A 27,023-nucleotide genomic window follows, 5' to 3' on the forward strand; every position below is an offset into this window, starting at 1 on the left:
ACAATACATTCTCTGACAGGAATTCTGTGGGAGAGGGGTGTGGCTGTGCCCCCTGGTTTTACCTTGTTGGATTTTAAAATATTTGGAGGCTAGAGGTGCCCAGGATGTGACATCATTGTGCACAGTACTGTGATTCCCCACAGGCAGCAGGACAGCTTGCAGTATCAAAGGGAAAAAAAATTATTTAAACAGAATTGTCAGACGGCAGTACGTTTGACATACCTGTATGTTTGTCAAATATACAAGCTAACACATTTTTATTTTAAAATCTCCCCCATTCATTGGCTTAAGGCACGCTTTGCTGTACCAGGTTAAAATGTAGTTTAAACCAGTTTGGTATAAACACAGATTGGCTACAACATGGTTTCAACTCTTTTTGTACTGTCTGGTCAATCTCTTTACCTAGGCTAGCACATGGCATTTAAACTTTGTTCTGTAGATTAGCCCCATTCACACTGGCCTGCCAAACCTAGAAACTGGTTTAGATGGAAATAGTAAATCTTTAAGGGAGCTGAGTTTAATTATGGCTCTTTACTTCTGAAGCTCCGTGCAGACAAAGCCCTTAATATATACATGAAGCAAATAATTCAGTTTGGAAGAAGGAAGATGCTGGCTGTGAGAGCTGGTAATTGTGATTAAGAGGCAATAGGCAGTAGAGATCAGAAGTGGGGGGTGGGAAGGAAAGCAAGCTCTTCACTGGCTGGTGGCCAAACAGCTAAATTGCATCCTGAATTTCAAAGGCAAAGTGGCTCTCCTTCATCTGAGCACAGGTAATTTGTTTTTTTACCTTCCTGACAGCAGTGGGTGGTGACAGCATAAGAAGTATTTCATAGTTTAGTAGCCTCTCTCTCCTTATCCTCAAAAGTAAACTTCAAAATGGATATCTGGTAAAACATAAATATCAGTATGTTAGTGATTGGGAGTCAAACTGGAAAATGAGGTAGTTGAGTCCTTTGGTTCAATGTATCTGGAACAGTTGTCCCTAGTGAGAATTACAGCAAGTATGGATCAGAAAATGACTCAAATTAATGTTTAAAATCTTTCTGTTTAAACACTCTTACTGTTTAGTAGTTCCCTGCTGTCTGGTTTTACTTCACTTTGTATTACATCTTGTAAATAAACCCTATATTTATCAAGATACATGATTTGGGTAATTTTGGCACAAATTGTTTGCCATCTACCAAATGAGATGTTACCTAAAGTAAACTGTCTCAAAAGCTGAGCAGATGATGGGAGTGGTTTTCACACCTCAAGGAGACCTTAGCCTGGCACAGAAAAGCAGGTAGCTATAACTGAAGGTACAAGAATATCAACTTGAGGTCCACCTGTGCTGGAGAGGCGAGTGTGGATGGGGCACTCAGAAAGGGACCAAGGTAAGAAGGCATTAGTGACAAGCACACTTGTTTAAATAAAGTTCATAGAACCTACTGGGAACGTTACATTACACTACCATATGTTAAAACGATTGGGCAGACCGCTGATCTGAAATGCCATGCAGATCAGCCAGTATTCCACCTTGGAGCTAGATATCTACAAAGTTATTGGGTCCAATATGGGATAAATGGGTGAAATTCTATAGCCTGAGTTTTACAGGAAGTCAGATTAGATGATTTAATATTCTCTTCTGGCCTTGGACTCTATGAAAACTAGTAAAATGGGAGCCAAGTGAAGTATAAAGTTCCCCAAATTATTATTTTTTTTAATTTGGTTTTGCTTTTCCTTTCTTAAATTTATTTTCATTGAGCCTGAGCTTGCAAAATCTGGAAGTACTATGTCACATTTTTTTTTTTTTTTTTTTTTTTTTTTTGCAATTTTAGTGAGCAGAAAACAGTTTTCAAAAGCAAAAAGTTATTTTTGTCAAATTTGTTAAAAAAAAAAAAAAAGAGAGAGAGAGAGAGATGAAAAGCTAGTAAATTCATGCCCAAAAGCAGAAATGTCAAAAAGTAAACTTTTGTCTACTTTTACTTTGGAGATGAAAATTTTCACACAGCTCCAGTGAGTGATACCAAGTAGCTTTCTTTCTACTGTGCATGGCCTTTCAAAGAGAGAGAGACATGTTTCAGTTATGCAAACAATTCTTTTGTAAGCAAGCAAGTCCATTTTTTCCAAGCCAAATTTAAAGAGAACATTTTCCATGAAATGCTGAGCAGCTTCCATTTACCCATTTCTCCTGTATAAACTATTTTAAAAATAAGCATTGTTGGAGGGAGCCTAATTGTTTGATTAAATACAATAGATGCAGACTGTCTCATGCCAGAACTACCCAGTAGCCTAACTGTAAACATCTGGCTTTGTTTGGTCTTTGCACCACAGTTGTTAGTATAACAGTATTATTAGAATGTCTATGCGTATTAAAGACTTAAGTTAGATTCACAGTCCAAGGGAAATCATTTCTTGAAATTGTCTTAAGAACAGAACTTTGTTTTCTTGCTCAAAACAAGTAATTGAATTGCTTTGGCAGAGGGGAGGAGGCCGGCACCCAGTGAGGTGAATATTCAATACATTACTCACAGTTTGAGCAGAGCTCTATTATGGTGGGTGGGAAAACTGATTCTGTAAAATCCATAGGGAAAGCGAGTGAATAAACAAGAATTGTTATCCTGAAAGAGGCAGAGGGATTAGAGAAGGTAGCACAATACATTAAGAAGCAAATGCATAGCACAGATCAAAGATTGCTATGGCAACCTATAGAGCTGAGTGAAAAATTGACAAATAATATATCATCTGATAAATTTCACCTCTTTTTCTGTTAGTGGAATAGCTATAAGCAGAATGCAATTTTCTCATATTTTTTCAAATGTAGTAGACAGTTTTCTCTCCAATATTTTTATCTTCGGATTGATCACGAACAGTTTGCTGTGAATATTTGATACTTGTTCTAAAACTCAAGTTGTATTAGCTGAAGCTGGGCAGATAAAACACATTGTATTGTTTCTGTTTCTCAGCTGAATGAGTGCATAAGCACTTCTGGCACATATACTCAAGCATAAAATTTAAATTTGGATTTTGTGATTACTCACATGTACAACTTTCATATATTTTGCATCTACTTTCTGCGAACAAATATGCCAGGAAATCTTTGCCACTCTCGTGTTTGCAGGAAGTGAACACAAAGCATGACCAAGGCAGAATCCTTTAAAAAATCTTTTTGGGTAACTTTTCATGAAAAATGTTTTCTCCAGATGCTAGGAGTAAAAGCTAACAATGACAGATGTTTTATGCTTAGATTTTAGAATGGGCTAGTGAAAATTGCTTTATCTAGTTTTGCTACTTACTCTACTCATATTAAATCTCAGCAGCTATATTCAACTAATTTATGAGGTGAACTTAAATCAACCAATTATAGGTATTTGCAAGTGAAATATGTCACTTCATCCTTAATTCCTACTTTGTATCTACATGGGATCTTCTGTATAATCAGAGCTATGATATGGCAGAATTTCAGACTTTATGCTGTATGTCATGTTTTGGTTTGTTTCAAACAGTCTCTTTGCATTCCTTTAATGCAATTTTTGTAAATCCATTTGAGGGTTCTTCAGTAATGTGACTTTTACAATATATCCCAACCATGTGCTGAAATTTTTAACATAATTCACTTTTTCCACTGATACAGTATTCCATCTTCCCAAGGAAGCAAATGAATGCTTCATGCATTGCATATTATTTGTACTGAACAAAATGCCATAAAATAGAAAACATACCCATCACTTTTCAAAATTGTGGGAAACAGAATGACTAATTGGTACTAGATTACTCACAATATTCCTTCTCAGTAGGATTAGGGGTAGTAAGAATGGTATGCTTTGATACATAATATTCTTTTGTTCTATGTAAGTTATCACTGCAGGTTGACAATATAATGGCCTGAAAGACCCATTATGATGTAAATTTTACTATCCAAAGTCTAAGTGAACTCATTAGGACTTTGTGTACTATCCAAATAATGGTCCAGATTTTCAAAGGTTAGGGTTTAAATGTTTTAATAAAATCAGGCACCCTTTGTGCAAGCAAATACACAAATAGATAACTGCACAATGACCTATTTTCACTGCCAATGGGGTATATGCACTAATTTTTTGGGTGCAATTTAGACTGCAACCTTTGAGAATTTGTGTATCATATGCAAAAGTGATGTATAATGCATGAGAAATTGCTATGAAATTTAGCTTATTGTGTACTTGTAGCATTCAGATTTCAAATGTAAATTTGGCCATTTTGGAATGTATTTATTGTGGGGTCCAAATACGAAAGGGACATACTACATGTAATGGACTAGTAGTATGAGATGTTTATTGTTTAGCTTCCTCAAAGGAAGAAGGGGGGAAAAAGCCATCCACCCCCCTCAATCATCATTTTGCTGCCTCTGAATTGGAAAATTACTAAAAACAAGTAGCCTGTGAAATTTGATCATCATCAATTCTTGCATGTAGACTGGTCAAGTTTCCAGTTAAGAAGAATCAAATTGGATATGTTTAAAAAGCCTTCAAAAGCAGATTCAACAAAGGGGAAAAAAGAATCAAATGTTTTAATTTTAATCATGTTGGCATTGGTTGTGGTCTAGCAAAAGGTGGTGAGGTGGTCATTGGGTGGCTTATCATATACCAATTTGTGTAAACTTCTTGCACTTGCGGAGTGTGGTAAACTTGTAAAGCCAAGTCATCACTGAACCATAAGGCACTATCACAAGAATAATAGTTAAGACTGCCTCTTGTCAGCTCCATTGGGAGCAGACAGTTTTTAGTGCAATGGGTAATATTTAGACAAAACCCTGGCTGTGTAGATGGTATTTGTTTAAATGTCCTTTGAGGTGAGGGAATCAGCATGAATTAGCTTCTTTTGGAGTGAAAACAGGTGAGAGGGGGAGTTCAGTGTCTCAGACGCAGAGATTTAGAACTGGCCTTCAGATGTGACAAGAAATGAAGCACTCTGGAAAATGTAATTTGGGTTCACTGAAAATTTTAAATCATTATCAAGATGCAAATATAGTGTGCTGTTCAGTAGTGCTGTGGTGAAGTAATGCTAGATTGTAGTTCATGTTGTGTTTGTTGTGTTTGTATATTTTTATTTTAGTGACTTCATGTCCTTAAATATTTAATGTTAGAGTGTTATTTAGTGTATGTTTTATCTGGGACACCATGGTAAATGGAACTCGCGCCTAGTGGTTTCTGTCCGAGTTGTTGTGTGTGAATTTTCTCCCAGTGCCATAGCAGTGCTGCTTGCAAAACAAATCCATAACACTTAGGTAGACAATATCTATAAATAACACAATACTGTAGTTTTATTAGGGGCCTGATTTGCAAAGATGAGCATGCAGAATTGCACAGACACTGTTCCAGGTGCCTAAAATTGCATACATAAATAGACAGTTTGAAATTATAAATATTTTCATGTTCTTTATTCAAAGTACAATCAGTGAGCATGAAGTGCTCAGCAGCCCCAATCTCCACTGAAGTTAATCAGAGTTCTTGCCACTTACCAGAACCAAGCCCAATGTTTATAACATAAATGAAATGAAGAAACTTTGAGTTTCAGTGTGATGGAAAGCTGTGTAGTTCCTCACATGTATACTAAATTACATTATAGCACAAGTAATGTATTGCTTAAAAAAATTCATCCTCCATAATAAGGCCAGAAGCAGGCTGATTGTCAAAGAAAAGATGTAAACCTTTTTAAAGAGCTTATAAAACTCGATCACTTCTAACAGTGCAGTCAATCTTTCACCAGTAGTTCTAACTATTATTACATATTTCATATGCTCAAGATTCCCAGAAACCTAGCTACACCCATGCTGCCATCTTATCGATAAAAGGCATAAGAGATTGTTGTTGTTTTCTTGTCCCAATTTTGTGGCATGGTCTACTCTTGATATGTATAGAGATAAGTAACTCCCATTAACACTAGTGAAGAACAGAGCATCTACCCTTTCTAGCAAGTTACAATATAACATTTTTATTGACATATCAAATAAGTAAAGGCATGTTGGAGAAAGACAGAAACAGAAAATACAAGTGTAAAGTTAATAAGTGATTAAACAAAAGAACGCCTTCCTAATAAGAATTTTCAGCTTCCAATTTCATGAACCCCCAGACAATTTTTTTCTCACCCCTAATTATGACATTACTGTAGAGAGAGTGATATAAAAATCAAATGTACTTTTATGTATTTTGAAATAATTACTTACAAATTTTTATACGAATCCTGCTATTTCCATTTCCTAAACCACATGGGATTTTTTAAAAATGAGTATTATTATTGGCAATAAAGAGTTGCCAGTGGAATAGTGGTTTTCACCCGATAAAATTGCAGCTAGACTTTAGATGGATCTGGATAATCTCAAATTAATGAAGCAGGCAACATGTTTTTCTGAAATTGCACATGAGCTGGCCAGATGCATTGATTCTCATAAATCGTGTTCTAGAAGCACCTTAATTAGAAAAACTGAAAAAGAACACAAAGATCACTGAAGAAAAACATCTTTCTCTTGCTGCCTGGGGAAGCTGAACTGATGCACCCTGCGCACCAAGAAGAGATTAGTCTTCAAAGAATTTTGAAGATTATATAACCAGATCCTGAGGTTTTTTTTTTTTTAAATATCTACCTTTGCATACACATGCAGCTCCCATTGAAATCAATTGTTTCCCATCTACCTGCAACACCAGAATTTGGCCTTATGTAGTGAAAATGTTGGTAGATGTATTAATACACAAGAAAAATTAGACTTGGTAGATAATACAATAACTTTGCATTGGTCAGTTTCTGTATACAGGCTGAGGGGTTAAAAATTAGATTACGGCTTAACTTTTTAGACCAACACTTTATTCGCTGAAAAATGTAGGTTTGGTCAACCCAAAATTATTTGTGAATTGAACATAAATTCAACTAATAGTTTCAAGACTTAGCTGCCATTCCACAAAATGGCTGGAGAAGAAGAAGGTAGTGGTGGTGATAGTGCCCTGTTTAGTACTTTTAGTCCAGCAGTCAGTGCATTACCTATGATGTGGAAGATCCTTGAATCTAGGTTTCCCACATCCCAGGTATGTGCTTTGAGTATTGGGCTAAAGTTATAAGGCGGGTACCATCATCTGCTCCTCTCTCCTCCCATTTTGTGAATCTAGCCCTTTAAAAATGATTGAAAAAATCTCTTTTGGGTCAAACAAAGTTATTCTCCCAACTCTACTAAAATAGCCTAGCTCCATTCTCCATGGAACCTGCTTTCAGTTTGGTAAAGGCTGCTATCAAAAACTCCCTCATTCGTCTCTTCTGCAGACTAAACAAGCCTAGTTCCCTTAGCCTCTCCTCATAAGTCATGTGCCCCAGCCCCCTAATCATCTTTGTTGCCCTCCTCTGGACTCTCCAATTTGTCCCCACATCCTTCCTGTAGAGGGGGGCCCAAAACTAGACACAGTACTCCAAATGTGGCCTTACCAGTGCCGAATAGAGGGGAATAATCACTTCTCTTGATCTGCTGGCAATGCTCGTATTAATGCAGCCCAATATGCCATTAGCATTCTTGGCAATAAGGGCACACTGTTGACTCCTATCCAGCTTCTTGTCCACTGTAACCCCTAGTCCTGTCTCTGCTCTGACAAATAACTAAAAATGTTTCCTTTTTGTGTTGCAAAGTTATCCATATCAAGATGTTGTTACATGAGGAAGGAAAGAACTGAGATTGACTATCGAATCCATAACTGGGAATCAGCCAAGACCTAAATGTGTGGTAAAGACCCAAAATGACAAAAAGTCATTAGTGCAGGAAACTAAATGCTCTGAGATTAATTTCTTTGGTGTAAATAACTAAGTTTGTAACTTTAGCTCATGATTGAAATTGTTGTTAATAAAATTGAAGGGGACACCTAATTGGTATGGAACATAAGTAATTTTGAGACTAAATGAGGAATGTCACTAAAAATGAGATTTGAGAAGTCTGGTCAGATCCCAGGGTGAGTTTGCAAGACTAACATTTAGAATAAAGATGTTTTTCACTTGTACACTAAGTACACTTGAAATGGAAATTACTGAAACATTATAAACAGGGATTCAACTAACTGATTTTTTTAGTCACTTTTCAAAGTAAAAATGTTAGTAAGGTACAGAGGCCTGTCCTATATCTGAAGAAAGGGACCTTTTTGACCTGGAACATTATGTATTACAATATATTTGTTGGATTATAAATGAGATCACATGATCTAAATTATTTAAAAAAAAAAATACAGACAGTATGGCAGATCTCTCTGCAAGGATGCTAAAAGTGCATACCTTTCGTCACAGTGGATGGATACACCACTAGATACTATAGGTAGCTTGTAAACAGGGTCTGATCCTGCCACCCTGTTGTAGTAGTTCCAATTACTTCAATGAGACTGCTTATTTAAGGGCTGCAGGATCAGGCCTGAAGGGAATGTGCAACATGTAACATTAAGATCTTATTTTTATATTTTATTAGAAAACCACATAGGAAATCCTCACATGTATTTAAGGCACTACTATATATGTGCACACCCTGCTTTGCTTATAACTGTATGTATAACTGTAAGTCATGCAGATGTCTGTCCTACAGATTTTTTACAGCATTAAGACACACTTTCCACTAAACATGTCCCTTTGTCCTACTGATCAGCTCAGGGATTCCCATATTTTACCTGAACAGAATGTATCGATACAGGAGCTTCAGGCTCAGCTTGAGCAGGAGACGAGACTTCACCAAGAGGAGCAAGAAAAGTTTACAGAGAGAATCATTCAGGTAAATACAAAACCCATCCACTGGTAAAGACATTTGGCCAGAGCCTGCATAGTGAAACGTGGTTTGTCAAAAACAAGTGTATTGTAGCTACATGTTACTACTATTGACTCCCAAAGGTGCCAAATTTATTTATTTATTTTCACTTATCTGAGCAAGTGAAGAATCTGGAAGCTGGTTGAATGTAAACTGACCCCATTTCTGTATCTTTGTGTCCTGTGTATCTTCTTGTTCGAGTATCAGCCAAAAAAACCTCATGAGCTGCTATTTAGTGATCACGTAAGAAGCGGTTGCTGCTTCTTCCTCCTCCTTTTCTTTTTTCTTTACTATTACCATTACTGTTTATGTTTCAGTAACTCCTAGAGTCCGCAGCCAGGACTGGGCTCCATGATGCTAGGCACTATACAAACACAGAGAAAAGACAGACTTCCTGTCCCCAAAGAGTTTACTGTTTAAATAGACAAGACAGACAAAATGTGCAAGGGGAAAGGGAGGCACAGAGAAGTGAAATGTTACACAGAAGGTGATATTTACCCCTTCAGCTCTCCATGAGACAATGGAACAGCACTTGCTTGAACTCCAGGAGCACAGCTGGATGTTGTAGGCCTGATTCTGATCTCACTTAGACAGTGTAAATCAGACACTCCCTGAAGTCAGTGGAGTTACACCAGTATAATCAGGACCTCTTTATTTCTCAGTGCTTTGCTTCCCTGTCTTCTATTGCTCATGTTCAGTGTACATAACATGAAATTGACTATATGTGCCCTGCCTTTTTGAAGACTGGAAAATATCAACCGCTAGCAGGGGCATGCCCAAGCAGGGGGCAAGCAGGGGCACAGCCCCCTTCAGTAATTGACAGGGACACAGAGCTCCTTCAGCCTTGCGGCCGCAGGGGCACAAAGCTCCTCCGGCTGCGGGGCCACGGGACGTGCCCCTCCAAAAGCAATGAACATTTTGTTCCTGCGTACACCCTGACCAGTAGTTTTTGTGACTTGTAGTTCTTACGATAACAGGCCAAGCTTTACGGAATGATAGGTTGCAATACTATATACTTTACTTCAAGTTTTCTTTTAATTATACTTAATAGACCAAATTCAGCATAAATGACTCAGAGGCATAAAGTTCATCTCCCTGTGCCAACTAAGCTCATTGTGCCTGAGTGTTCACACCATTGGTCTCTATCAGTTTTCTGCCAGAGGCAGCTGTAATTACCATGTGGACTCCATTGGAGCTCTGCTGATTGAGGCTACTGTAGGGAGCCACTAAATTGATTCCCTCCCCAGCTGCATTAGCCATGCATCCTTTTCAAAAGTTCCCTTTTGTGTCTGAGGTTGCAGTTGCTCTCCGCTATCATAGCCTAACCCCCTGTGGAGTTTCCTCTAACAGGGCCCTCTGCCAGAGTTTATGGAATCATAAACTGGGATGAATTAGCCCATTATATCTCGTAAACATCAATAAAAAAACATTTTAAAAAAGAAAACACTCAGACTTGAAGTGTCTGTTCCCTCCAAAACCCAGGATTCTATTTTACAATAGAAATAATAGAATAAAAGTATCTTCTGGATTCTTCATTCTTCTAGAGAAGTTGAAATTATGCCCATTCTTTTAAAATTCTTTTAAATCATCTTCCAGGATTTCTGGTGGAAATGATTCATAAATCCTTGCTCTTTAAAACCATATCTTCAATTCAGTTCAATAGAACAAGGCTCTATTAGCCCAAGTTATATTCAGTTACACCAACAAAAATTAAACTTACAATAGTTCCCTTTTTAGTATATAGTTTCTGGCAATATTAAATGACAATGGACTAAATTCTGCCCTTCGGATGCAACTCCACGTGCATGATTGGGAGTTGTACACACACTTTTGGTCCATATTATCCATTTTTGTTTAAACTACTTTTAAAATAGATTATAAACCTGTACATTGCATATCTCTGAGAAAATATTCCTGATTCAATCAGGAATTTATTTACAAGGATTTACTGTTACTGAAAGCATTTATTCATATACCCGTTTTACTCTAAAATCCTGCTAACAGAAGAGGTAACATGCTGTATGTGCATTTTGGAGAACTGCTTTTGTTAGCTTATCTGCATAGGTGCTGTTTTTTGCATTATGACAGGGCATACATTTTTAAAAGGAAGAGCTAGGGTTCATTATTTAGTGAAATGTTCATAATGGAATGGCAGGTCGCAAATAGGATTCTAAATGTTGTAGGGGAAATTAGATGCATTTTTTAATGTTAATAGAAATAATTGGTCTGGTTTTCTGTCCACTTCCACTTTCCTTCCAAGTGTTCTCCATAGCTATGAAGGTGTTTGTTCCAGGATATATTCTCTATGGTTTAAGGCATTGTCATGGTTAGTTTATTATGGCTTTCATTTGTTCTGGATTGGTAGCTAAGAAGAGAGGCAGTTATTTCATAGAATCTCATGATATGACAGGAAACAAAACAGTATGAAATGTCATCTATCTATAATGGCTCTACATTCCTTTTCTAAATGCCTTTCCCTCATCAGTAAGAATCCGTATTCGGTTAAAACAGAAATATATTGGCATTCATGCAGGAGTATGCAACTGCTGAAAGGTAATTTATGTAACTGTTATTGGTGCTAGGTCAATCCATTGCCTGTTTTTTCCACTTACAAAGGAAGAAGTTGCATTGAAGAATGACTTTTATGGCCAAAGTTTGATGTCAAATAAATTGTAATTGGGTTTAAATTTCCAACTGTGAGCTATTCTTGGTGCTTATGGGGTTGGAACTCAGTCAAATTATGCTGAGTCTCAGCATGCTAGTGTCTTCAACCACAGTGTGCATCTGTGCTCCAGCCTTATGCAGAAACTGTAGGAGTTCACCATGACCCAGCTCTCACAGTCCTTCAAGTATGAATCCTCAGTGCTAATGTAAAAAGGCCAAGACTGTGTTTGATACTGAATATGAAAAACAGGGGAGCTCTATTTCTTGAGAGTGAGGTGAAATACATTCTTGACAGGGGTGACTGCACAGGGAGGGGAGGCAAATTAGAATTATTGTATGTTGTAGGGATTATTACATTCATTTTATAAGAGTAGGTGGAAATTTAGTCATTAAATGAGCTTGGTATGAAGCAGTTGTAGGATTAGGGCCATGCAGAGAACAATTGAAAAGATGCAATGAAGAGAGGAAGGAAAGTATGTGGGACATAAAAATGTTTTAGGTAGCAGCATTGTTATTGTTCATCTTTAAAGTAAATGAACTGTACGTTTCCTCAGCAGATTATTTGTATATGTTTAATTAATTGAGGTCTATAAACTGTGGTGTTCTGATTCTTCAAAAGTCAGGGCCCATGCCAAATTCAGTAACTAATATTGATTAAAATTTGAGGTTTCAGTTTCTGACTCAACTGAAAAAAAAATCAATGAGCCTTTATCAGCAGCACCCTATTGATACTGTGTGTGTTGTTCCATTAAAGCTGGAAGAGGAGCATCTGCAGACCTTACGGAGGAAAGATTTGGAAGTGCAAAGCTTGACTTTGCAGAACAAACTGGAGGAGAAGACCTGGAGTCAGGAGAAAAGTTTGATGCAGCAAGAACTCAGGCATTTCAAGCAGAATACCTTCCTCCTGTATGTCAAACTGAAGTGGCTGCTGAAACACTGGCAGCAAAGCAAGCAAATAGAAGAGGAAGGGGAGGACATACTGGAGGTAACTGGCCAATCTTATTCAGTGGAGTGAAACTTCAAGGATGAGTGGGGTTGCTAGTTCTGAGAAGAGCAAGATGAATATTCAATTATCCCTATTTTACATGCAAACCTCGACTCAATCACTAGGGAGCTGCATCAGCACCTCCCTAATCGTGAGTTTAAAAGGGACTGAAATGGAATTTGAAGCTAAAGTTACTGGCCTTTTTAAAAATAGTTTTGTAAAGAGGGATAACCCAAATTACATCTCTGAATTACTGCTCTTTCATCTTGAAAACAAAACTCCCAGCTAGTACAAATATATGGAGCAATCCATGGCCCTAAAAACGCCTCTCACAACAAAATGAAAATCGAAAGTGATTTCTAAAATGGGACCTCAGAATTATATTTGGAAGGATAAGTGCATTAGTGGGCTAATGGATTAAAATCTGTTTAGATGGGTTTGAGTGATGTTGCTTTTTTCACATTTATGTACAGTGTACTCCTCAAAAAGCCCTCGAGAATACAGATGAAGAAGAGGTGCTCTGTTTTCATACTGGCAGTAGAGTCACACAACTTCTTGCGGGAATTCAGCTGTGATTCATCCTCGTTGATTCCTTTTCCCCATACAAACATATCACCATTAACAGCACTCACATTATCATCGTGGTACTCCTCCATGGAGGACCTAATAATTTAGGCCAAGATTTTCAAAAGTAACTAGTGGTTTTGGGTGCCCAATTTGAGACACTTTAAAAGGCATTTGATTTTCAGACAGTAAGCACCATTCTGAAAGAAGGCATCCAGAATCACTAACACACTTAGGGAAATCTTGGCCTTATTAAATAAAGTGACTCGGAGAGAGGCATTTTCTCAATCTGCTGCTATAGCTAATATTCCTGTGGTGGGGAGAATTATCATTTCAGTTCATATAATTCTGAAACCATCTTCTAAGTGATTGTTTTATGCATTGCTAATATTTACGTACCTCCTGTCCATGTCACCTTTTCTTTCAGCATTTTCTGGCCTTTGATTGCTGCAGGTGTTTGTGCTACCAAATTAGACATACTGAATGATCCTCAGGAGTGGCCATTTATAAATGCTATTATACTATTCTGCTTCTGTGTAAACTAAATCAACACCTAATAGCAAAGCATCTTTTCAGTGGTTTTCAATGTGCTGGGTTGTGTTCATGTTATGTTGTGTAATAACAGTCTCACTGGTGTACAGAATGAGATTTAATAAATTGCAGCACCCAATGAGATCCCTTTTCTCCAGTCTTAAGAAGATTTTTTTGTCACTGCGCAGTTAATCCAGAAACAGTGGAGCTCATTCTCTTGCCATTTTAGATTGAGCACCTTGATGCCCTACCAGAATTTGGCATTCAGTCTGAACAAAAAGGAGATGACCTGGAACGAGATGAGGAGGAGGACGACCTTGTGTTTGCACTGATGGATTTTTCCCAACATTCCGCATCGGAGAGCACTGACCATGGACCACAGCTGCAAACTGCAGAACTATTGCAGCATCAAAAGCAGGTACCACACCAGAAGGGAGTTGCACATCACATCCTGGGAATTAATGCTCTAGATTTTTTTAGTGGCATTCATTTTGTTTTGCTGCTGTTCTATTTTATCTAAATTCCTGGAATTGTACACATAACTGCAGGTCTAGCTATACAGCAACTTTAATGGGTTTGATCCATTATATCTATATTTAATCAGGAGTCATGTGATTATTACTGTCCTCTTAGCAGATGCTAGGAGTGAAAAATCCCATTTCCTCTTGTGGCTGCTTGCCCAGAAAAATATATCAATATCTGATGGCTTGCAGAATTTACATGCTCATCTTGCCCGAGCAATTCGATTGCATTTTACCATCTAGCCATTACAAAGGAGGGGTGCTTTTTATTTCATTTAAATAATGTAAGAATCCAGCACATGTATTTAATGTCTTCCTTAAAGATGATGAAAAAGTAATGCCAAACTTCTTTTAAGTCATTGGACAACTTTTTTAAATGGCTAAAGACAAATCCTATCCGTTCTCTCTCACCTCCCTCCTGGGAGCTCCTGCACCATGTCCAGCTTGGGGTGGGCCTAGGCAAGTGTGAACAATTTAATCTTCAATAAATGAAATCTAGTCAGCAGTTGGGAATATATTCAGGTTGGGAATATATTTTTAAATGGTTCAAAGGCTAAGTATTGAATATTACTAGAGAGTAAAAAATTAATACAAAAGAGTATAAAATTAACAGTTAATAAGTGTTCCAGTAGGACAGTAAAACAAAATGCAGTAAGTTTATTATTCCTTTTAACTTCCATCTTTATACAAATGTTGCTCTAATTTAACTCTGACTCATGTGTATGTGCATTATGATGTATTTTGTCTATAGTTACAGGATCACATATTATTTTTCCTCATGCTTCATTCAGTGTTCAGTTTGGAAAGTGTGTGGTAAATTAGACGGCTATTCAATATTTATTTTTTTGTCCATTAAGCAGTGAACATCCCCCTAGCATTATTCACTTCACATTTCTGCCTTCATTTGCTGCATACCATCCATCCTGACAACTGAGGGCTCTACTGTCCTCTGACTGACAACAGTGTCAATTCAGATTTCTTCAGATTTATATTAAATAATTGCAAATCGAAGTTGGTCCTAAATTCTACTCTATTCTATATAGGCTTTTATACTGTGGTCATCAGCGTAGTATCTGAGCACCTTCCAGTAGTGTACTAAGCTATGTAACTACACAATGGTCACATGTTGTTTGTTCTCTCATCCTGTGTGCAGTGGTGTGTTTTGTTTATATATTTATATGATCTGTTGCTATGTCTTTGTTGGAGAAGTCAAGGTCAAAGAAAAGAACCTTGCACTTGGAGTGGAAGCTAGGGAGGTTTGTGATAGTCCTTAGTTCCTGGGAGAGTTTATTCCACAGTTTTGGACCACTCCCATTGAAAGTTCTGTCTCCTGCACAGACAAGCTTTACTCTTATTAAGAGAGAGCTTTAGACTATCTTTTACCTACCCTGAGTCCAGGCCAGGAAGCATTTTGAAGATAAGGACTAAGACCAGGAACTGATAAGCAGGACCCCATCTAATTTACCATATAATTCTGCCCTGTGCATTGTACACCTTGTTACCCTGTGTACTGAATATGGCAGAATGCCTGCAAAGAATAATGGACACTCAAAAGGAGACAGAGTTAGAGCTTTTAACATAGTCCTTTATGAGAAATTTCTTAGGATTTTAAAAAGGAAGATGCTAAAGCAGAGACCTTCCATTATGTGGAACTATTTGTGGACAAACATAGAATGTTGTGCCTTGCGCAAGACTCATATTCAGTGAGGTAAATTGCAACTGAAGCAGTGCTGCTATGTGCTTCCTGGACTGTGCTGGTGTTAGAACAGGGGGGGAGCAGGAACCACAGTGCAGAGGGAATCTGCAAGAAAATGAATATTGTCTCAGGCTTTATTAACTTTCCACTGCAATTTCCACTGGGTTTGGGGAATAGTATGTGTGTCTGCACTCCCTACTCTTCTCCCTCCAACTCCCTCTAATGGCCCTTTGCAGAGCCACAGACCCTCCAAGTTCTCCGTGGATCTGGTTTTGCGAGGGCTCGCTTTCCATTCATGTTGAGGGACATTGACTCTCAGAGGGCCATCTCCATGTAAGGCTCCACAGGGCAAGATCTGGTCCTATACTATTAGTACAGCATTTGTGATGGCTGTGTGGTCTAATAGATCCACTGTAGGAAACTGTTTGTCTCCATCCTGTAGTAAGATTAGGATTGTTTCTAGGGGGTTCACAGGGCTTTCGCACCTACTTCATAGGATCAAGGCTTATACTTTTTTTTGTGAGACACAGACGAAACCACAAAAGTATGGCCTATAAAGAGCTGCATGCTGTTCTTACAGCCTGTGAACAACTGTGGTGCATTTTGCCTTTGCTTTCAGCCCTTCAGTAACTGAGACCTCCATTCTCTAGCTACCATGCAGTGAAAAGTACCCAGAGCCTTCATCCAGTAGATGTTTTCATGTAAAATGGGCTACCCAGATTGTATTCATTTCGTTAGTCTGGCACTCAGATGTCTGACTTGGGAAGGTTTTACTATTAATAGTCTTGTTGGAGGTCAAAAGCTGCCCTTTCTGGGAATATAGCTCACCAATCCCTTACGTATCACCATGGTCTCCCCTGGAGAAAGAGGCTGAGGCAGGGCACTGAAGGAATGCTCATAAACACATCATATAACCATGTTCACCTTGTAGACTAAATTAGTCTACGAATGAGTAAAATAAATATAAACCAGTACCATCTCAATGAGCTTCAGCCATATATTAGCTTTTCAAGTACAGCGTTAAACAGCAATCTCACCAATCAAGAATATATGAATAAAATATGTCCTCTCTGAAAGAATCATTGCTCTGAGATTAATTTCAATTAAAGTGGCAACAGTGGTAAGTAGCATGAATATAATTCATTTTTATAAGTGTTACGTGCCCTTCTAATTCAGCATTTCCAGGAATCTCACTTAAGGAAAATGAGCCATAGTAACAGATTATGGCTCAGCACCCCTGCTGATAGAAGCAGATATGTCTAATGCATGCTGCATGGGACTTCAGTGGATTTGTGAAGGCAAAACAAGTTTTCTACCTTCTAACCAGGAAATGTGTTGTGTGACTATTGCAAGAATAGCAAGGTTGCTAAATATTACCTATTTCAGGAGCTATTCTGCATTTCCATGCCCCTGCATCACTGTATGTTACTCTGCACAGCATACACTACACTCTGGAATTTCCAAGTACTGTGTATTTGACAGGTATATTGAGAGTTAAAATGGTCTACTGCTATTGGGCTTCCAGCTAGTTATTAGTGGCAATGAAGGGTCACATCACTCTCTAATGCAAAAAAGGGAAACCTCATTGCAGGTTAATTCTGATCCTGTAGCAAATTTAAGGCACTAAAACAGCCATGCTTTGCTCCTGTTGCAAATGTATTCTGCTCTCAGGTACACTAGTGTGTATTTGACTCAAAATGTCTATATTACTGCGAGTGGAGGGCACAACCCTGCAAGCCCTCTTCACTTGGAACATCCATAGAGTTTCTTGACCTTCTAGGGTCTAGCCCTTACTCTATACACATTACAGGATTTCCAATATAAACCTCTGTTTGTAAATTATTCCAGATTTTTTTTTTAAATCATTAATACATAGTTATTTATTAGTGACAACAAAATTGGAGCAAAGAAGGGGTCACCCCACTTTCCCCAATGGAATCCCAGTACCAAAAGTGAGTTCCATGGAAGCTCTAAGAGATGTCTGGGCCACAATATGTGAAATAGACCCTGGCCACTCATAGTTGCCAAAAGCCACTGAGGAGAACATAGCTTATTAGTGGTTGATTTAATCAACATCTCCCTCAAAGACGTCAACCTGCAAACCTCCCTGAATATGCAATTGTCCAGTCAGGCCTCAAGAAACCAACACTTGACCCTAAAGTTCCTGTTTTAGAGCTGTCAGCCGCCTCTGCTGTAGGATGCTTGTTTCACAAAGTTTGTCCTGGGAACAAACACCCCTCATTCTGGGATCCTAGGAGGAAATACCTCCTTTCCAAAAACACTCCCACTATTCTATACCGTAGACCCATAGAAATGTAGGGGTGGAAGGGACATTGAAAAGTTATCAAGTCAAGCCCTCTGTTCTGTGGAAGGACCAGGTAACGTAAACCACCCCTGACTGGTGTTTGTTCAGCCTGTTTTTAAAGACATCCAGTGATGGGGATTCCACAGCCTTCCAAGGAAGCATATACCAGAGCTTAACTACCCTTACAGCTAGAAAGTTTTTCTTAATATCTAACCTAAATCTCTCTTGCTGCATAATAAACCCATTGTCCTACCTTCAGTGGACATGGAGAACAGTTGATCGTCATCCTCTTTATAGCAGCACTTCACGTATTTGAAGACTGAGGATCCCTCTCAGTCTTCTTTTCTTAAGATTAAACATAACCAGTTTTTTAACCTTTCCTCCTACGTCAGGTTTTCTAAATCTTATATCATTTGTGTTGCTCTCCTCTAGATTGTCTCCAATTTGTTTATAGCTTTCCTAAAGTGTGGTGCCCAGAATTGGACACAGGACTCCAGCTGAGACTTCCTCACTGCCCAGCAGAGCAGAATAATTACCTTTCGTGTCTTTCATATGACAACTCTGTTAATACACCTCAGAATATTAGCCTTTTTCACAGCTGTATCACGTTATTGACTCGTATTCACTTTGTGATCCTCTATAACGCCCAGATCACTTTCAGCAGTACTACTGTCTAGCTAGTTATTCCCCGTTTTGTATTTAATTTTTACTTCCAAAGTGAATTTTGCAGGTGTCTTTATTGAATTTCTTCTTGTTTATTTCAAACTGATTCTCCCATTTGGCAGTTATTTTGAATTCTAATCCTGTCCTCCAAAATGCTTGCAACCCTCCCCATTTAATGTCATCTGCAGATTGTATGAGCATACTCTCCATTCCATTATCCAAGTCATTAATGAGAATATTTAATTGTACCGGACTCAGGAATAACTTCTCTGGAACTAGATATACCCTTCCATTTTGACAGCAAATTATTGATAACTACTCTTTGAGTATTGTCTTTCAAGCAATTGTGTGCCCACCTTATAGTAATTTCGTTTAGATCACATTTCCCTAGTTTGCTTTTGAGAATATCATGTGGCACTGTGTCAAAAGCCTTGCTAACATCAAGATTTATCACATCTGCTGCTTCCCCTTCTATTCAGTAGGCCAGTAACCCTGTCAAAGAAGGAAATGAGGTTGGTTTGGTATGTTGTTCTTGACAAATCCATCCTGTCTATTCCTTATAACCCATTGTCCTCCAGGTGCTCACAAATTGATTGTTTAATAATTTGTTCCCGTATCTTTGTAGATATTGAAATTAGGCTGACTGGTCTATAATTGCCCAAGTCATCTTTGTTACCCTTTTTAAAGATAGGTATTATATTTGCGTTTCTTCAGTTTTCTTGGACCTTCACCCAGCTTCCAGGAGTTCTCAAAGATAGTTGCTAATGGTTCCAAGATTGCTTCAGCTGGTTCCTTAAGTACCCTAGGATGAATTTCGTCAGGCCCTACTGACTTGAATATATCTAACTTGTATAACTATTCTTCAACCTGTTTTTTCCTTGTTTTGGCTTGCATTCCTTTCTCCTTGTTAATATTGATTGTGTTGCGTATCTGGTCACCATTAATCTTTTTAGTGAAGACTGAAGCAAACCAGGCTTTAATCACATCAGCCTTCTTGATGTCATCAGTTATTAGCTCTCCTTCCCTGCTATGTAAAGGACTTATACTTTCCTTCAAATTTCTCTTGTTTCCAATGCATTTAAAGAACTTTTTATCACCTTTGATGTCCCTTGCTAGGCATAACTCATTTTATCCCTGAGCCTTTCTGATTTTGTTCCTATATGCTTGTGTTGTTCTTTCGTATTCCTCCTCCTTAGCAATTTATCCATATTTATTCTTTTTGTAGGGTTTCTTTTTGTATTTTAGGTCTAGAAAGAGTTCCTGAGGAGCCATATTGGCCTCTTATTGTTCTTCCTATCTTTCCTTTGCATTGGTACAGTTTGCAGTTGTCCTTTAATATTGTCTCCTTGAGAAACTCCCAGCTCTGGATATATGGCAGTGTATGTATGTGTGGGTGGTGGGATTAGAGCCACAGCTCCAGCTCCTGTGGAGGGAACAGAGCTCAGTAGCAAGTGCTGTGGGTAGAAGGGGTCTCCTCTCAAAATTGGGATTTGAACCAGCAGATTTAAACTTTATTTCACGCTTCCCTTTAAGAAGGAATTCCTGTAATAATCTGTGTGTGACTGAGAGAAGTAGGTCAGGAAAGGGATTTACTGTAACTTTGAGTAACCCGTGTTCATGTTCAATGTTTTATAGGCTGGTGGCCTTTTCAGCAATTCTTTTTGCTTCAGACTCTCCCACCCCTATCTTGAAAGAGGAATTGCTTGGAGAAAAATCCTTAACACTGAGGCCATAATTTTAAAGAGTGGCCTCTAGTTGTGGGTGCTCTGTTTTCGGTACCTAGCTTGAGACCTGTTGCATATTGGACACCCAAAAATTGAGGCACCCCAAATCAATTGCTGCTTTTAAGAATTATGACTTTAGCCCTTAAAATGCTGGTTAATCTCCAAGTGAACATCACCTTAGGGACTGGCCATTTTCCTAGCGTTTGTGGGAGAGAGGTGTGCTTGGGAGGGGGGGTGTTCTTGCTGCTGGGAGACAGGATAGATACTCTTGAGAGGAGCGATCCTCTCTGTCATTTCTCTCTTCACACCTTACTTGACTAGATGTCACTCTCACTTCAGCCTGTCCTTCCTGACACAATTCAAGTCTCCATGATGCTGACTTACTCCCTCAGGCTAGGAACCAGCATGGGTTATATCAGAAGTTCACAAGGAAGAACTGACATGGAACTGGCAAACGTACAAGAGCAGAGAAGAAAGGCAGTAGGGAGACAAGCAGGCAGATTGAGGCTGGCATCCCATTGCTTGAAGGGGAGTATGATATTAATTAATATTGCTTGAAGGGAAATATGAGGCGGAGGGTGTTGCCTAGGGGAGAGGTCTTGTTGGTTGAGTGGAAAGGCTGAAATGCCTGCTGGGTGGTGTGAGAACGGAGGAGAGGAAACAAGAGAGTTTCCCTATCTCTGCTCCCTCAGTAAAGAGCAGTAAAAACAAATATACTTATATTTTGTGCTCTGGAGGTTCAAGCAAAATCCTCAGTTATATTTTGGCTTATACGATATTTGCCTTTCTTTCAAAGCTTAGTTTAAACAAAAAAAGCCTTAAGGAATAGTAATTAGTATTTAAATATACTAGAATGATTTGCACCAAGATCCAGCTCCACTCTTGCCTGAATCAGCGGCCACAGAGAGGAAATGTGCTTCTTGAGATCTCCTCTGTTGTGGCTGCTCCTGACGTTTTTGTTTTTGACTCCCTGCCATACTAAGCTGCTGGCACTTCCCTGCCTGCTGCTAAAATATTAAACGAAATTATCAGGGGAAAACAATGGATTGAGATGATCCCAAGCTAATGTTTGCTCTGCCACCTGAACCCAAACTTCTCCAGGCTGGAGGGGAAAAGGTGGTCAGACATGGGTTTATAATTACACATACAAATAGTTTTTATACTTAATTGATATTTACTTTTTTCCCCTGGGAATTTCCTTGTGGGGGGGAGGGGATAGTTGAGGTTTTTTCAGAATGCAGATAAAATCATTAGTAGTGAAAACTTGTTGTAAACACTTATTTCCTTATTGCACAGACTGATCCTTCGCTGTAGCAGACAGGCACACAGTAATTTTAAGCTACTTTTGAGTTTCTCTGATCAGAGGTCAGTCAGTTGGGACCCTTCTGCTCTACAGTACAGTGTCTGCCAATGTCCCCAAGGACATGCAGGGAACCGTATCCACACCCCATTTCCCGTTACCTCATCCAGTACACTGGCCCATGGGAGGAGCAGGAAGGGCATAAGAGCCACTGTTTGATATCAGTGGGATTATTCATCTGTTTAAAATTAAATATGTGCTTATGTGCTTTGCTGGATCAAGTCCAGAGCAGTTAGCAACATACAGGACTGAGCCCTAGATACCTCAGGACTCTTAATGATTAAAATGACTTTGTTCACAAAATTCATGTTTATTTCATTTGTCTCTTTACCAACAAAAGTCAAATAATTTTCTAAAATTTCTCCTAATTTTTTTAAAGACCTTCATCTCCGAAATACCTTGTCTAAATCCCTTCAAATTTGCCTCCCCCCCCCAAAAAAAAAAACCAAACAAACAAACAAACAAAAAAACCCTCTCTGACTACAGATGAGGAGGGTGGTGAAGCACTGGAATGGGTTACCTAGGGAGGTGGTGGAATCTCCATCCTTAGAGGTTTTTAAGCTGCGGCTTGACAAAGCCCTGGTTGGGATGATATAGCAGAGGTTAGTCCTGCTTTGAGCAGGGGGTTGGACTAGATGACCTCCTGAGGTCCCTTCCAACTCTAATATTCTATGATTCTATGATTCTATGAGGAATTTCATGCAGAAAGCATTTTGAGGAAATTAGAGGGATGTAATCAAAACTGGGCTTACACTGGCAATCTAGTTAGAACTCCAGCTACCATGGGGAGTGGCTACATCCAGTCCATAATAGTGACTTTCAAAGCCCTCCTGTGGAGATAGGCATACCTGTACCCCCGCCCTCTGCTAACCTATATTGTGGCTCCATAGACTCTTCTCTAGAACAGCTAATTACTTTCTGTTTATTTAATAAACCTAGTTTTTACATGATTTTATGGTTGGAGTTTTACAAGCACAAACATTAGGCTATTCAAAGCTATGATTCCCATGGCAAACATAATCAATTTAAGAATAACACTTCTTTCTGAAATGTATTGTTAACCTAGCCCAGTTATAGTTTACACCTGAGATCACTAGAACCGAAAGAGATTAAAAAAGTAATATTTTCCCTCAGTTGGTTTATGTGGTGCATTTAACTGCTTTGTGAATGGTTATTTTCACTGTTTCTCTTGTGCAGTCACTCAGTTGGTGAGAGTTTTTACACAGCAGTGGTGGGGGAAATATTTTTTAAATGTACGAAAATATGATTGTAAAACCAGAAAAATTTACAGTGGGACTGAGAGGCAGGTGTAATGCCTAAAGCTGCTTTTAACTTTGTGTGAATTGACTAGAGAGAAGATTTTCAAAAGCACAAATGGCAGTTAGATGCCTAACTGCCATTTGGATTAGGGGCCTATCTTCCATTGACTTTCAGTTGGAGTTAGGTGTCTAATTGCCATTTGTGCCTTTGAAAATCTACCGCTATATTCCTGTTGACAGTGTCCCTATAACTTGGCTCCATTGTACAGGGCCAAATCCCCTAGACCCATCTGTGTGATAGTGTGGGGAGGCAACTTAGGTAGCCACAAGGAGGTAGGCAGGGAGGCTGTCCAGTTTTTGACCAGGAAGAAAGAAGACAATTGAGCTGGCAGCTGTCTTGTTTTGCTCTGAGGAAGGAGGGGGAAGGGGAAAAGCTTCTACTGAGGAGCAGAAGTGCTCTAAAGGTTAAGTTGTTTTGTTACGAAATGTGTATATTTGAGATTTTTTTAGTTGCTTCCACTGTGTATGTGTTTTTGCCCTATAGCAAGAGGATTGGTGTGTCCTGTAATACAAGGGAGTAGAGATGCTTATAAATTCTGGCCTGTGACAATACAGAGGATACCGTTAACTTGTGCTGAATATTTTTGTGGAATGTTTGGTACATGCATAGGGGAAACTCCAGGAGGATTTTACTAAGTTGTTACAGTGCAAATTGCTCTTATTTTCCTGCAGTTCTTAATTCTGCCCTCTTCTCCAAATGGGAGTAAGCCAGGGGGTTTCAAACTGGGGGTTGTGACCCTTCAGGAGTTCATGAGGTTATTATGGGGGGTTGCGAGTTGTCAGCCCCTGTACATGCCAGTAAGGATGGCACCGCATGGGGAGGGTCATCACTTTTGGGGTGGGGGGGTCGTCAGAGCCTGAAATATTTTCAAAGGGTGTCCCAGCAAAAAAGGTTTGAGAATCCCTGGTGTAAGCAATCTTTCAGTTAAATTGCTAGACAAACACCTTGACAGGCCACAGCAGAGAACACAGAATAAAATCCTTGAATAAGAGCACCTCATGACTCTTGTAGGGCCAGATTTTCAAGTGCTCAGCACCTAGTACTTTCCACTGTGATACTATGGCCAGATTTACAAAAGACCCATTTATTTTCATTTTTAAACAACAGCTGAAAATCTTCTGAAAATCTCTTATGAAAATCTGGCCTTTAATGGACAGCAGAATAAAGCTCAGGGTAGTAACTGTAACATCTCACCAATATGTTGATAAATAGGTGATATTATGTGCTTATTTAGGATGCGACACTTTCTAACATGCATTAAATAGCAATGGACTTACTTCTGTTTCTTTGGGTGTGCCTGTTTTAAAATCCTGTGCTATACAGTGTTGCATGTAGCAACAACTCATTTCTTCCCTCAGTCCAAACAATTACGGTTAAGTCAGTGACTCACCTGCAGTCATTTTCCCATGTGTATAGCATTTTCTTTCCTAATTAACCATATGGTTTGGAATAATGCAGACTGCAATTTTTTATAAGGCTACTTGGCATGTTTGACTAGTGATTACAGTTTGGTTTTCCATGCAAAATTCTGTATTTCAAACTACATTGGACAAAGTATCAGAAAATATAATATTGAGAGTAAACCTGCATTGGTGGGGGGATGGAATAGCTGATCTAATGGGTCTTTTAGCTCTCTAATTTCTGATTCTTTGTAAGCCCATACTACAGAACCATAGAAGTCTGCAGAATCTGGTGTGAATCTCTATGCACCAAGGAATCTATGAAACCCTGCAGGGATCATTAGAAAGATTTTAGACAGTCCCTAAAGAGAACAAAATGAGAATTATGTGGTATGGCACTTCTGGTTTTATGAGTTTCTTTCTGCATTTAGCATTTAATTTCAAGTCAATAATTGCAAATGATTATGGGGGAAAAATGTTTATGTTGGCTCTCCTGTGTCCCAGACAAACAACTGGGGCTGAACCTTGAACTTTGGGGGTTGTTTAAAATCCAAACCCAGATCTGGAATTTGCAGATGGCCTCAATCTTTATAATGGGACAGATCAGTGCATCAGATACAGTCACACCTAGACTTTGGGGTGTTGTAAATGTGGATCTGAATTTTGCAGTCTGAATCCTTTTTGTCTCATGTTTAAATTGCTGTGAGCATTAATTGCTCCATCTGTATATAACACCAATATTGGGACTTCATCAGGGAACAGATGAGAAGAATAGGTAGAAGCCAGAAAGTGACAAAGTTAGTGAGAAAACAGAAGGAATGAGTCAAGCACCTGTGCATCAAATCAGCAAATTTAAGTCTTCCCATGGTAGCAGTGTTAAATTACACATTAATGAAAGCCAGCTGAATAATTTGTAATGAATATATTCAATGAGTTTTCCCACTTTTACTACTCGTAAATTGCCTGCTAACATATTGTAATTTTCTTAAAGGTCATTGTTGTTCAAAATAATTTGTTGGATAGATTTTGTGCATAATTCTTGGTCTGTGGCTCATTTGTGAGATGTTTATTTTGAAAATTTTTGATTGGATTTTTGATTCATCACATAAATCACATTATCCATTTCTGTTTCTTAATTGGATGAGTGCAACTATTGGAAACAGGTTTCAGGGGGATTACTTTTGATTTACTGACTGACTCAAGATGAACTTTTCACAAATACTCTACAATACTTTGCTTAAAATTCACTGCATTTGCTGTTCACTAGAATATTTGCAGAAAGCAAACACCAAAAGGCTCATGAACATTGGCAGAATTAATTTATTTAAAGATCTGAATGAATATGCACAGAATTATTTTTCAGTATTTGCGCAGCCTTCAGGTTAACTCTGAACTTAACTTTTACTTTCCCTGGTTTCTGCCTAACACTGTATCTGTCATAGAATATTTTAAATAAAGCAAAAATATTCCCATGGTTTGGACAGGGATTTGCTCTCTGATCACATGCAAAAAGAGGAAAAGTAGATCCCACAGCATACTTGATTCCAATAAAAGAATGCGCCCTAACTCAATGCCATCCTATACAGAACTGAACAGGGTTGAAGGTGCATCTAAAGAGCAGAATAATGAATCACTCTGGATCTAAATAACACTGCTCTGCTCAAAATGGAGACTTTCAAAAATTGTCAATAATGCCAAAGCATCAGAAATGGATCCTTTATCATAATCTATAATTTACCCATACTTGAGTGTTGGTGCTCAGCAGATGACTGTATGAGATACACAGTTGCACATGTAAGATCAGAAATGATTTCTTGGCTTGAAACTAGAAATTTAAGAGCCATAGAAGTTATTTATGGCCTCAAACCTGAGAGGTGCTGAGTACCTCCTTCAAAATACTGTGAGTGCCTTCAACCCCCATGAAAGATGCTGAGCATCTTTCAGGATCAGGTTCTTTAAGCACTGACACTGCATAGAGACCATGTGCAAACATTCCTAATTTGGTTTCTTCATACGATGCTTATGTCACCTCTTATCCTATATGTCTGATCCTTTTCTCCTTCATGCAATTGACAAGAGTGTGACCATTTTCCTTTTGAAGACGAGGGGGGGGGGATTAATAAAGGTTTGTTTTTTGTTCCTGCAGGCAAGTGAAAACCGTCGGCTCTTAAATGCTCTGAAAACCTTGTTGGATGACTTCCGTTCCGAGCTCCGGGACGATGAGCAAGAGCGCCGTGGGCTCCAGCAGCAGTACGCCAAAGACAAGGCTGCTTGGGAGGTGGAATGGACTGAGCTCAAGTGTCATCTGGAGCAGGTACTGTGCCCAAGATCTGTGCCAAAAAACACGTGACTTTTTATTTAAAGGTCTGATTCCCAAGCTGTTTTGGAGCTAAGTGAAAGTAATTGGTAAGAATTGGTTCAATCATTTACCAGAATAAGAAATCCATGACAGCCAGATAAGGGATCATATTTATTTATTTTAGGCAGGTTCCTGTAGCCTTCCTCACCTTGAGTAGT

General features: G+C 38.7%; 1 protein-coding gene across 2 annotated transcripts in view; it reads left to right on the forward strand.

The window, feature by feature from the left end:
* MTCL1 (microtubule crosslinking factor 1) overlaps positions 1-27,023 on the forward strand; it is a 166,531-nt gene that overhangs the window by 106,327 nt on the left and 33,181 nt on the right. For both annotated transcript variants that reach the window (XM_067547669.1, XM_067547674.1), the window contains exons 7-10: positions 8,618-8,740; positions 12,192-12,422; positions 13,747-13,935; positions 26,653-26,820. In XM_067547669.1, coding sequence (XP_067403770.1) covers positions 8,618-8,740; positions 12,192-12,422; positions 13,747-13,935; positions 26,653-26,820 — 711 coding nt within the window. The remainder of the gene's footprint in view (positions 1-8,617; positions 8,741-12,191; positions 12,423-13,746; positions 13,936-26,652; positions 26,821-27,023) is intronic.

The sequence above is a fragment of the Emydura macquarii genome, unplaced genomic scaffold (assembly GCF_026122565.2).
Source record: "Emydura macquarii macquarii isolate MOO-44397 ecotype Brisbane River unplaced genomic scaffold, CSIRO-AGI_Emac_v2 contig_212, whole genome shotgun sequence".
In the NCBI taxonomy this organism is placed as follows: Eukaryota; Metazoa; Chordata; order Testudines; family Chelidae; genus Emydura; species Emydura macquarii.